Source organism: Sinocyclocheilus grahami, unplaced genomic scaffold (assembly GCF_001515645.1).
Source record: "Sinocyclocheilus grahami isolate Dianchi unplaced genomic scaffold, SAMN03320097.WGS_v1.1 scaffold1423.1, whole genome shotgun sequence".
NCBI classification, from domain to species: Eukaryota; Metazoa; Chordata; class Actinopteri; order Cypriniformes; family Cyprinidae; genus Sinocyclocheilus; species Sinocyclocheilus grahami.
In genome coordinates, this window is record NW_015506602.1 from 182,453 (window position 1) to 195,743 (window position 13,291).

General features: G+C 38.1%; 2 protein-coding genes and 1 long non-coding RNA gene across 5 annotated transcripts in view; 1 reads left to right on the forward strand and 2 right to left on the reverse strand.

Moving 5' to 3' along the window:
• The window catches only part of LOC107570175 (microtubule-associated protein RP/EB family member 3-like), a 14,241-nt gene extending 9,205 nt beyond the window's left edge, over positions 1–5,036 (reverse strand). Inside the window, exon 1 of one of the 3 annotated variants that reach the window (XM_016256382.1) lies at positions 4,902–5,036. The gene's annotated coding sequence lies outside the window, so the exon portion shown is untranslated. Of the gene's footprint in view, positions 1–2,503; positions 2,638–4,901 lie in introns of those variants that run through there. The other 2 variants (XM_016256381.1, XM_016256383.1) reach the window with 2 other exon arrangements.
• On the forward strand, positions 3,789–7,522 carry LOC107570177 (uncharacterized). Its single transcript, XR_001607001.1, has 3 exons — positions 3,789–4,217; positions 6,111–6,117; positions 6,623–7,522. It is a non-coding gene; the product is annotated as an uncharacterized lncRNA (long non-coding RNA).
• Positions 7,523–8,328: 806 nt separating this feature from the next.
• The window catches only part of LOC107570167 (sine oculis-binding protein homolog), a 6,288-nt gene continuing 1,325 nt past the window's right edge, over positions 8,329–13,291 (reverse strand). The window contains exons 2-4 of the mRNA XM_016256368.1: positions 12,721–12,851; positions 10,830–12,094; positions 8,329–8,658 (exon numbers count right to left, since the gene is read on the reverse strand). Coding sequence (XP_016111854.1) covers positions 10,838–12,094; positions 12,721–12,851 — 1,388 coding nt within the window. The 3' untranslated portion in view covers positions 8,329–8,658; positions 10,830–10,837. The remainder of the gene's footprint in view (positions 8,659–10,829; positions 12,095–12,720; positions 12,852–13,291) is intronic.

Genomic DNA, 13,291 nt, shown 5'->3' on the forward strand with positions numbered 1-13,291 from the left:
GTGGGGGTGTGTGTGTGGGTGAGTGTGAGTGTGTGTGTGTGTGTGTGTGTGTGTGAGTGTGTGAGTGTGTGTGAGTGTGTGAGTGTGTGAGTGTGTGAGTGTGTGACAGTTTTTTTTTTTAATTTTTAATTTAGGATGAAGCCAAGTAGCGTTTAAAGAGATGAGTTATCAGCTGTCGCTTGAAAATTGAGTTACACCAAGATTTCTGACCGAAGTTGATGGGGTAACTGTAGAAGCACCTAGCTGGATGGAAAAATCATGCTGTAGAGTTGGAGTGGCCGGGAAGACAAGAAGCTCAGGCTTTGCCAGGTTGAGCTGTAGGTGATATTCTTTCATCCATGCCGAGATGTCTGCCAGGCAGCCTGAGATCCGTGCAGCTACCGTTGCATCATCTGGTTGAAATGAAAGATAGAGCTGTGTGTCATCAGCATAGCAATGGTAGGAGAAGCCATGTGCCTGTATGATGGGACCCAGTGATGTAGTGTATATGGAGAAGAGGAGGGGGTCCTAGAACTGAGCCCTGAGGAACCCCAGTGACAAGTTGATGTACTTTGGATACCTCTCCTCCCCAAGACACCCTGAAAGACCTACCAGTGAGATAGGATTCAAACCAGCGAAGTGGAATCCCTGTGATGCCCAGTGATGAGAGGATCTGATGATTTACAGTGTCAAAAGCAGCAGATAGATGATTTGGAATCAGCTTTTGCAATCCGCACGGCTTCTGTGACTGACAGTAGCGCAGTCTCAGTTGAATGGCCACTCCTGAAACCTGACTGGTTAACATCCAGTTTGTTGTTCTGTGAAAAACAATGATGCCTGGTTGGAAACAACTCTTTCGTGGGTTTTCGCTATGAATGGAAGGAGAGAGACAGGTCTGTAGCTATCTGTAAGTGAAGTGTTTAATGTAGGTTTTTTGAGCAGTGGGGTTATCCGAGCCTGCTTGAATGCAGTGGGGAAGGTGCCTGTGAGGAGAGATGTGTTGGTGATGTGTGTGAGTGCTGGTAAGAGTGTAGGAGAGATTGCTTGGAGAAGGTGTGAGGGGATTGGGTCTAGAGGGCATGTTGTAGGATGGCTGGAGAGGAGAGGTGAGGGGACAGAAGGAGAAGATGGGAGTTTTAGCAGTGGGTGTGGATGGTTTGAGGTCCTGTGTGTGTGGGGCTGAGAACTGACTACTGATTGTTCTAGTTTTGTCTGTGAAGAATGTGGTGAAATCCTCAGCTGTTATAGAAGTGGTGGGAGGTGCTGGAGGAGAGAACTGAATGTTTTGAAGAGATGACGTGTGTCTGGAGCGCTGTTTATGTGTTTGTGGAAGTATGAAGATTTGGCAGTATGGACTTCAGCAGAGAAAGATGAATGCAAACACTGATACATACTCAGGTCGGGGTATGTAGGGGTTCTACCAAAATATTGTCTGCAATACAATTTCCCTTCAGTAATGTTATATTTGATTTAAAATTTAATTAAATTGACAATAAATTTTTCTTGAATAGTTTTAGCTATAATAAAAAACTAGTTTGTTGTTTTGTTTTCTATCGATAACACATTCAGGTGGGTGGGACATATTATTTTAAACAGCCAATAGGCTTTAGTTTACATCACAGTCGTGAATCCTGATTCGCTACTTGCTACTGCCAGTCAAAGGTGCACAGTACAGTGCTGTTGCATTTATTACACAGAGATGTGCATCAGCTGATCCTGCGGCTCTGAATGGAGGCTCACTAATGCTGAGCTCTGGAAAAAACACACGCATCACTGGAACCACACACTACAGGAACACTGTGTGTGTGTGTGTGTGTGTGAGAGAGAGAGTGTGTGTGTGTGTGTGTGAGAGAGAGAGAGAGAGAGAGAGAGAGTGTGTGTGTGTGTGTGAGAGAGAGAGAGAGAGAGAGTGTGTGTGTGTGTGTGTGTGTGAGAGAGAGAGAGAGAGTGTGTGTGTGTGTGAGAGAGAGAGAGAGTGTCTTTATTATTTACTTTCTGACAAACTTATTCAGCTCAAAACCAGCATTCATGTTTCATAAATGAAAGAAATACAAGAAAACATTTTTATTTCAACAGTTAGTGTGTGCATCTGATAATATGTGCATTATGAACATTAACTGTTTGCGTTTCTTATTTACTTACAGTTTAAACAATACACAAACATTTCCCATTTGAGTCACCGTAACTGTAAAATGGAAATTATAATATCTAATCACCAATATCATAACATAACACCTAAACAATAATTAGTCTAATTTTAGGTATAAAGATATGGAGTTAAATAATATAATGCGCAGTAGCTAAATCGTGGTATTGCCACATAGAAGAATACTGGCCTCTGTGAGAAAGAATCAGTGATCTATAATCTGAAGCGCACCGGAGGCCCGGTGATGTCTCCGCTACACCGGGACAGAGCCCGAACCTGCTCGAGTCCCCGCCGAACAACACGCGTCTCTCGCCTCAGTCTCCGGCGCTCGGGGCGTCAGACTCACACACACTACAGTAAAGCAGGGGTTGTACTCACGGTCGAGCTGAATGTGTCTCGCTGCTGTTCGTCCTGACTGCGCAGTCTCTCCGTGATCAGCGAGCGTCTCTGGAAACGCGTCTGTGCGTGCGTCACGCGAGCGCGACCGAACCGGAAGCGTCACAGCATACGCAGCGACAATGTATCAAACCGTTACATATCTAAACACAGCGTTACTCAACAGATGCATTCTTAATGATCGGAAATCGATGTTTCTAGAGAGTTGGATGGAGAAAGGAATATGGGCAATAGCGCAGTGAATAGATTTTTTAGATCATAGTGATTTATGTGAGAAATATAATCTAAGTATCTAAATCCAGCAGTTATTGTACTCGAACGCTACACCTCTGTACTGAATTTATAGAGCAAAAATGCCTTATAAATAAAATAATAATAAATAAAACACATTGTTTTAAAGCGCTCCGTTTTGTCTGATGAATATAGTAGCAGAAACAAATATAATCATGTACAATAATGTATATCTATATCTGTCAATAGCAGGGTTATTACATTATTATAGTTAACTAAAATAAAAAACATTTTGTAACTTAAAATATACATACGAGTCGTTTTTTATTTTTATGATTGCTAAAATTAATAAAACTGAAATAAAATAAAAACGATAGATACTCAAAAACTAATAAAAATGACCAAACATTATATTAATTAATAATTTAGTTAATTAGTTAATAATAATGAATAGAGCTGACATACTGAAGACTGTATTTATTTACATTTTAATATTTAGAAAAAAAACAAAACATAAAAAGGCAAAAATAAAAGTCTTATTTTCAAAAAATGTTCACACTAAATTGCTCTAAATTATTTATATTACTAAACTTTTGAAATGTCGTATCGTTCTCAAATCTTCAGCAGAAAGAGAACACTTTTCCCGAAATGTTTCATTTGGATGTTCGTCTGACGTTTTTTAAATGTTACAACTTGCTTCCGAGAATGTTCAGAAGTAACGTTCCTGTAACGTTTGCTACATTCTCAAATGGAGTGTTCCATCAACGTTCAGAGAACATACTGTCGTTAACTGGTTACATAGCTACCACATCTAATGGCTTTAAAGATTACTATTCTATTCTATTCAGCTGACTCTGTTTCTTTGAGCACTAATTAGTGTTTTGGACGATAACACACTGATTATTTTATTTTCTAGTCTCACACTACAGATAATGACAATAATCTGAGTCAAACAGTCAGTTTTGTTGTTAATGTCACAAATTTATTTTAAATAAGACTGTAAAAAACGACGTGAAAATTGCAATGTTTAATGTTTTTATTATTAACAAATCTAGTCATTGGCATAGTTCTCTATTCATAAAATGACACAAAGCAGGGCCTCGTGAGTGCTTGCACCACATATTGATAAGCATTTATCACATTTAAATTAATGCACAGCTAGTATACACTTCCATGAACGGAAAACATCTAATAGACATTAAGAATAAAATGTGGATGCAACAAAAACATACAAATATTACAATAATTAAACCATGAAAAAAAAAGTTGAAAATTGTTTTTGATATTGGCTTTCTGTGAAATGCATTGTTAGGTGTATCGCTTGGCACTGGTGTGAAATATTGTGCATTTAGAGGATCTGGCTTCAGTTTAATCATATTAATAAATGATAATTTCAATAATTCCGCAGCTCATCAATAACTGTGTTAATATCAATGGCGCCCTCTGCTGGACAGTCATCAAAACCGTTTGAGGGCTTTGGTCATGAATAATACTGACGCACACCTGTTACTCGTGTGTGTGTGAGAGAGAGAGAGAGAGAGAGAGAGGGTGTGTGTGTGTGTGAGAGAGAGAGTGTGTGTGTGTGAGAGAGAGAGAGAGTGTGTCTTTATTATTTACTTTCTGACAAACTTATTCAGCTCAAAACCAGCATTCATGTTTCATAAATGAAAGAAATACAAGAAAACATTTTTATTTCAACAGTTAGTGTGTGCATCTGATAATATGTGCATTATGAACATTAACTGTTTGCGTTTCTTATTTACTTACAGTTTAAACAATACACAAACATTTCCCATTTGAGTCACCGTAACTGTAAAATGGAAATTATAATATCTAATCACCAATATCATAACATAACACCTAAACAATAATTAGTCTAATTTTAGGTATAAAGATATGGAGTTAAATAATATAATGCGCAGTAGCTAAATCGTGGTATTGCCACATAGAAGAATACTGGCCTCTGTGAGAAAGAATCAGTGATCTATAATCTGAAGCGCACCGGAGGCCCGGTGATGTCTCCGCTACACCGGGACAGAGCCCGAACCTGCTCGAGTCCCCGCCGAACAACACGCGTCTCTCGCCTCAGTCTCCGGCGCTCGGGGCGTCAGACTCACACACACTACAGTAAAGCAGGGGTTGTACTCACGGTCGAGCTGAATGTGTCTCGCTGCTGTTCGTCCTGACTGCGCAGTCTCTCCGTGATCAGCGAGCGTCTCTGGAAACGCGTCTGTGCGTGCGTCACGCGAGCGCGACCGAACCGGAAGCGTCACAGCATACGCAGCGACAATGTATCAAACCGTTACATATCTAAACACAGCGTTACTCAACAGATGCATTCTTAATGATCGGAAATCGATGTTTCTAGAGAGTTGGATGGAGAAAGGAATATGGGCAATAGCGCAGTGAATAGATTTTTTAGATCATAGTGATTTATGTGAGAAATATAATCTAAGTATCTAAATCCAGCAGTTATTGTACTCGAACGCTACACCTCTGTACTGAATTTATAGAGCAAAAATGCCTTATAAATAAAATAATAATAAATAAAACACATTGTTTTAAAGCGCTCCGTTTTGTCTGATGAATATAGTAGCAGAAACAAATATAATCATGTACAATAATGTATATCTATATCTGTCAATAGCAGGGTTATTACATTATTATAGTTAACTAAAATAAAAAACATTTTGTAACTTAAAATATACATACGAGTCGTTTTTTATTTTTATGATTGCTAAAATTAATAAAACTGAAATAAAATAAAAACGATAGATACTCAAAAACTAATAAAAATGACCAAACATTATATTAATTAATAATTTAGTTAATTAGTTAATAATAATCAATAGAGCTGACATACTGAAGACTGTATTTATTTACATTTTAATATTTAGAAAAAAAACGAAACATAAAAAGGCAAAAATAAAAGTCTTATTTTCAAAAAATGTTCACACTAAATTGCTCTAAATTATTTATATTACTAAACTTTTGAAATGTCGTATCGTTCTCAAATCTTCAGCAGAAAGAGAACACTTTTCCCGAAATGTTTCATTTGGATGTTCGTCTGACGTTTTTTAAATGTTACAACTTGCTTCCGAGAATGTTCAGAAGTAACGTTCCTGTAACGTTTGCTACATTCTCAAATGGAGTGTTCCATCAACGTTCAGAGAACATACTGTCGTTAACTGGTTACATAGCTACCACATCTAATGGCTTTAAAGATTACTATTCTATTCTATTCAGCTGACTCTGTTTCTTTGAGCACTAATTAGTGTTTTGGACGATAACACACTGATTATTTTATTTTCTAGTCTCACACTACAGATAATGACAATAATCTGAGTCAAACAGTCAGTTTTGTTGTTAATGTCACAAATTTATTTTAAATAAGACTGTAAAAAACGACGTGAAAATTGCAATGTTTAATGTTTTTATTATTAACAAATCTAGTCATTGGCATAGTTCTCTATTCATAAAATGACACAAAGCAGGGCCTCGTGAGTGCTTGCACCACATATTGATAAGCATTTATCACATTTAAATTAATGCACAGCTAGTATACACTTCCATGAACGGAAAACATCTAATAGACATTAAGAATAAAATGTGGATGCAACAAAAACATACAAATATTACAATAATTAAACCATGAAAAAAAAAGTTGAAAATTGTTTTTGATATTGGCTTTCTGTGAAATGCATTGTTAGGTGTATCGCTTGGCACTGGTGTGAAATATTGTGCATTTAGAGGATCTGGCTTCAGTTTAATCATATTAATAAATGATAATTTCAATAATTCCGCAGCTCATCAATAACTGTGTTAATATCAATGGCGCCCTCTGCTGGACAGTCATCAAAACCGTTTGAGGGCTTTGGTCATGAATAATACTGACGCACACCTGTTACTCATTTCATAAATCCCTGTTTTTACGTTGTTTATGGCAACAGGACACTCTTATACTTTAGTAATTGAGTTTAAGCTCTTCTATATTATTTTTATTATTATTAAAATAAATGTTACAGTGGAGACATCTGCAAATGGCTTGTGGAAACAAAAAAATTTAATAAAATAAAAATCCGAATTGTATTTCAAATAATGACCAAATATAACTCTACAATTCGTCTCGAAAAACCGATTCCGTTTTTCTCTGTCACGAAGTGACGTCACACACCAAACTCACTTACTAAAGGTAGCGCCATATTCTTTTAAGTACATTTGAATATGCATTTTAAATAGTACCATACGCTAGGTTTAGACATTTTACCATGGTAATCTTTTTTGACACTATTTTTGAAGTACCAAGTCAGGAATATATATAGTACGCTGGTAAAGCTACCAATCAAAGGTTTAGACACCGACTCGATCTTTAAAGCGGTGAAACGACAGATTATCGGGGGGGAAAAATGTAGGGCGGGACTTGGCTCTATGCGTCGTTTGCTGATTGGATGTTGAGATGTGGGCGTGGCGCTTTAAAAAGTCCTGCGTAGTTTTGACATTTTGGTTAAACATTACGAGGTCGAAACATGTTTCAAAATGAAACATATGCACGGATGATTTACTTACAATAAAATCTATAACATGCATTTCCGTGACTTTCCATCCCATGCCGACTTTAGCTATGAAATAACTCCAATCATTTTCTCCACAGGGAAACTGAATTTTAACGATAGCTTTTAAAACAATACAGTGGAGTGAAGAAGTGTTGGCCATCTTCCTGATTTCTTATTTTTTTGCATGTTGCATGAAACACTTTAATGTTTCAGATCATCAAACGCAAACGCTTGATTGCAGTTGTTGCTGCTGAGGGTGGCCCAACCAGGTATTAGGTTTAGGGGACAAACACTTCTTCACACAGGGTCATGTAGTTTTGGATTTTGTTTTCCCTTAATAATAAAAACCTTCATTTAAAAACTGCATGTTGTGTTCACTTGTGTTATCTTCGACTAATATTTAAATTAGTTTGATGATCTGAAACATTAAAGTGTGACAAACATACAAAAAAATAAGAAATCAGGAAGGGGGCCAACACTTTTTCACACCACTGTAGAAACAGATCTGCTGTGAGCTCAGAGTTTGTTATCTGATGATATTTGCTTTTGTTTAAATCACAAGTTCGCTTTATTTCAACTCGTTTTTTTTTTTAATAATCATGTTTAATTTGTGGTGAAAAACTACATCACCCATGATGCAATGAAGGAAATTCCACCAATCAGAGAGCCGCCGAAAGACGTCATTAGCTCCGCCCACTCAGCCAAACGCGGCAAATGACGTCGTGACGCAGTCGCTCTCAAAATACTTAAATATTTGTGTATATTTTTCAGTAAACCTAAAATATATAGCTTCTAATCAGCAACTTTAAATGAATAGTTTTATATTTCACCATCATTTTTAATTCGATTGTTATTCGCAATGCCTCATGGGATTGTAGTTCTTTCTTTCTTGTCTGATTTTCAAATTATTTTTTTTGCTTAACATTAAAAGTGTGTAATCTTGTGATTCTCCTCGTAGCTGGTTGGTTTGGTTCATGACTTATAATGCTTCAACAGAGACTTTTTACAAATCCCTATGTGTGTGTGTGTGTATTTGTCCTCTTGGCACTCTTTCGGAGAAGTCTAAAAATGCCCTGTAGCCAAAGAGCCAGTGTGTGTCAGGTAATCCTAAACCACAGCTGAACACACACACACACACACACACACACACTGGCAGTGAGGAACAATGCCTGGCTTTGTAGGAGCTCAGCAGGAAAACACACACACACACACACACACATATGCGGTCTAATTGGATCACATGCGCTGGATCTGTGACTCCCATGATGCTCTGCTGCTGCGTCTGGATGGGTGTCCTCTGTACGTTCACACACCGCATCGCTCGTCTCGATCGTGTCATCACTGCATTTACACCTGCAACACAGAAAATGTGAGAAATGGTCAAAATGACACTTTTAGGACACACTAGCGGTTCCAGCAAAGAAAATGCATGGTGAAGTGCACTGTATAGTGTCCTCGATACACAGATCTTCGATAAAAGTGTCTGTCAAATGCATAAATGCAAATGAATTATACATAATTAAACATAGATAATTACACTTATTTCAAAATACTTTTAATTTAATTTAAAATTATACATTGTGTAATTATGCATAATTAACATGATAGAAATCTGAATAATTATTTTCAGAAGTTTTTCTATTTATATTTTTCAGATGTTTTATATATTTTATATTGTTTTAAATACTAATGCATTATTATGCATAAATATGCATGATTGTACAATTGTATGCAAATGTATAAATACATTTTAAATCAAAGTTTGTAATGCTGTACAATTATGCATAATTCATATATATTATAAATATGTATAATTATGTTTATTTAAATAAATGTGGAACTTGCATTCAAATGATTCAGCTGAATTGGTCAGGCCACGCCAAAAAATGAATTGTGTAATATCCATGAAACAATTTGACCAATTAAATTTATCTTCCTTTAGGACATAATGAGTTACTTTAATTTTTTTAATATTATTTTTATAAAATAATTTTTAACAAAATATTTTTCAATACATAATTATAATGAATTTATAATTATAATAAATTATAAATAAATAAATATAAAATAAATAAAAAATAAATTATAAAACAATTAATAAATATATATTATAAACGTATATAATGTATAATTAATACATAATGTAAATATTTTATTTTTATGAAAGTTTTTAATTAACAAAATATTTTTATAATGTATGATTACGTACTTTAATACATAAGTATAATATTATTATAATTACACGTAATATAAACATTCTCATGAACTGGAACAATGGCTCAGAAAAGCCTTTAAAATGAGCAAAAATTACTTATAGCGAAGTAGTTACTATATAAAACCTACTTATATCGTAGAAAGATGCACAAACAAGTCTCTCTGATTTACGATCTCTGATGCATCTGTTTTAATGAAAATAATAAAGAACAACAAAATGAGAAGAAACATGATAGCTTTGAAACCTTGAGAAAGCAGACGAACGAGCAGAAAGAGTAACAGGATGTGAGGCCCCAGAGCTCGAGTTTCAAACATCGGTGAATCCCTGAGAGAACGGATCGACTTTCAGCAATAAAACCCAGTAGAATCAACACAGAGATTCACACACACACACACACACACACTCACACACACACACTCACTCACACACACGCACACACACACACACACACACACACACTCACATATTTTTATACATTTATATCATATACATTTCATTAATATATTATAAATATGCATAATATATAATAAATACACATAATAAAAAATTTATAATTTTATTTTTATAAAAGTTATATTACTTTTTATTAATTACAAGCCCAAACCTAAAACCAAGACAATGTTATTTGCAAAAACTGACTATTTGTGCATGAATGATGCTCATGTATGTATCTATGTGTGTGTGAGTGTCTGAGTTAGTGAGTGTGTGTGTGTGTGTGTGTGTGTGGGTGTGAGTGAGTGTGTGTGTGTGTGTGTGTGTGTGGGTGTGAGTGAGTGTGTGTGTGTGTGTGTGTGTGTGGGTGTGAGTGAGTGTGTGTGTGTGTGTGTGTGTGTGGGTGTGAGTGAGTGTGTGTGTGTGTGTGTGTGTGTGGGTGTGAGTGAGTGTGTGTGTGTGTGTGTGTGTGTGGGTGTGAGTGAGTGTGTGTGTGTGTGTGTGTGTGTGGGTGTGAGTGAGTGTGTGTGTGTGTGTGTGTGTGTGGGTGTGAGTGAGTGTGTGTGTGTGTGTGTGTGTGTGGGTGTGAGTGAGTGTGTGTGTGTGTGTGTGTGTGTGGGTGTGAGTGAGTGTGTGTGTGTGTGTGTGTGTGTGGGTGTGAGTGAGTGTGTGTGTGTGTGTGTGTGTGTGGGTGTGAGTGAGTGTGTGTGTGTGTGTGTGTGTGTGGGTGTGAGTGAGTGTGTGTGTGTGTGTGTGTGTGTGGGTGTGAGTGAGTGTGTGTGTGTGTGTGTGTGTGTGGGTGTGAGTGAGTGTGTGTGTGTGTGTGTGTATGTGTGTGTGTGTGTGTGTGTGTGTGTGTGTGTGTGTGTCGTCTTACCCCGGGCCTCATTTGTTCTGGTCTCTGATTCTCAAGCATCGTCTCTTCATGGCTGGTTCTGGATCGTCCCGTCCGCTCGGCTCGGATCCCAGATCCGTGTTTTTCTCCCAGGTTTGCATGTGTAAATGCGTTTGTGTGTTTTTCTCGTGTAGTTTGGGCGGTACGGACCGCGCGTAGGTGTGCTCTACATCCTGCGGTGCTTCCTCCTCCCCCCTGCTCTCTTTCGATTGGTCGCTCCGGCAGTCCGTCTGCTCTGCCGGCCAGCGATTGGCCGAGCCGTCGTCCCGCCCACTCAAATAGCTGTTCTCTTTCACCTCTTCGCAGTCGGAGAGAGGAGACTGAGAGGAGCTGTCCAGTGAGAACGAGGCGGCTTGTATGGCGGTCGAACGAGCCAATGAGTACAAAGAGGCGGGAGTAACGATTCTAGAGGCCGTCGGCGTGACGACAGATGCGTAAAGTGCTTTGTGCGTTGGAGATGCGCGCGTGTGAGTTTCCTCTTTCACCGGGTGTTTGCGGAGACACTGAATCACCTGGCGCTCCGATGCGAGAGGAGAAGCACATCGTTCGGTCTTTACTTTTTTGTTGGGCTCCTCTGAGTGACCCGGATCGGGCGTACGCTCGTGCTCCTGAAGGCTTCGAATGACTCCTTTGTGGCCCGTTTGAGGGAAAACAGGGATGGGAATGGGAATCGGCACCGGGATTGGCACGAAAACCGGGTAGGGTGATAACATCATGGGCTGCGGCCAGGGCGGGGGTAAATGGGGCGGGTACGCCGGGTGGAAGGGCATGTAAGGGGCGGGGAAAGGCTGGAGGAGAGGAGGCGGCGCAAAGGAAGCCCTCTGGTTAGGGCTGAGGGGGCGGGGCGGGTGAGAGGCGGGGCTTCGCAGGGGTGGGCGCACAAAGGGGAGGGGCATCTGAGGTGGGCGTGGCTGTTCCGGAGTAACACGAGCCGGGCGAGCCGTAGAAGAGGGCGATACGCTGGTCTGAATCCTCAGCTGCGGCGGGCTTCGGGGCGAGAGGGTTTTCGCTGGTCTGTCCCAGGCCTCCGGGGTGAGGAGTTTCTGGTTTTCTGCCACAGCCGTTTTGGGGCGGTCCTCCTCATCTTTGTGGGCGGAGCCGGAGAGGGCGGCACGAGCTTCCTGGTAAAACACGTCCATCTTGTAGTGGTTTAGGCATTTGGTGCTGCAGAACTGCAGGCGCTCCTCGCCCGAACCGAAGTCCAGGTACTCTTTAGTGTGACGCGGGTGTTTACACCAATCACACACCTGCAGAGAGACGGTTTTACAAAACACATCCATTCTGAAGTCTTCACATTTTAATATTTCCTTTTGTAAGTCACTTTTAGGCATATTTCGACATATATTACATATTTTTAATTTATTATTTTTTTTATAAACATTAATAATTTTGTACAATTCATTAATATATGAATAATTATTGTATTTTTATAAGCAAATATTTATTTTTAATTATTTGCACAAAATATTTTTATATGTGTAATTATGTATGTTTAATACAATACATGAATATGTATACTTATTTCATTTTAATTAACAAAATATTTTTAATTACACAAAACATTTTTCTATAATTGAACATTATACATTATTATAATTATTATTATATAAGGCGATCATGAGTTTGAGCAAAAGCTAATTATCTCAGATAATTAGTTTTAAATATGTGACAATATTTCCCCTTGATATCCAATATTTATATTTTTTAAGATATTGTATTGAAGTTCAAAAATCTAGTATAATGAATAAATAAATAAGAATACATTCCTTAATATTAATGATTAAATGTAATATATTTATAAATAATGCTTGATATTTGTCTTATCTAGTAACGGTTTCTACACGCAGTAATCGGCGCACGTGTGTTTATTTACACGCGTGTTGTTGTTCATCTTCAGCAGAAGTCTTGAGGGCGTGTCCAGCGTCTGGCCAGGGGGCGGAGACTGGTCGCCATGACGATCCTCATCTCGAGTCTGGAGGAACACAAACACACACAAATAGTAATCTGAAGCGCTTTGTTTGTGTGAAATATAAACATGTATTCGTCAGGGTTATTACAGTTAATCAACTAAAGCTAAAACTACATGAAAAAAAAAACTTTTGCCACTTTTGCTGGGAAAATTTTTTTTTAACTATAAAATATATTTAAAAAATATATTATTAATATTAACAAAAACTATAATCGTATCTCAATAACAACAGCTGATTCAGACACAGCGAAATGTCAGACGTGATGACAATGCGTTTGGTTTTCATTCTAAGTCTAACACTAGATCTATTGTTTTAGTAAAGTCTTTCTGTGAAATGCACTCGTCCTGCACAGCCAACCGCGCTTGCTTTGATATCGAATATCAGCTGAGAGACACAGACACGTTTAATAACTGCATCTGAAGAATCCAGAGACGTTATTCTGTGTGTGAGTGTGTGTGTGAGTGTGTGAGTGTG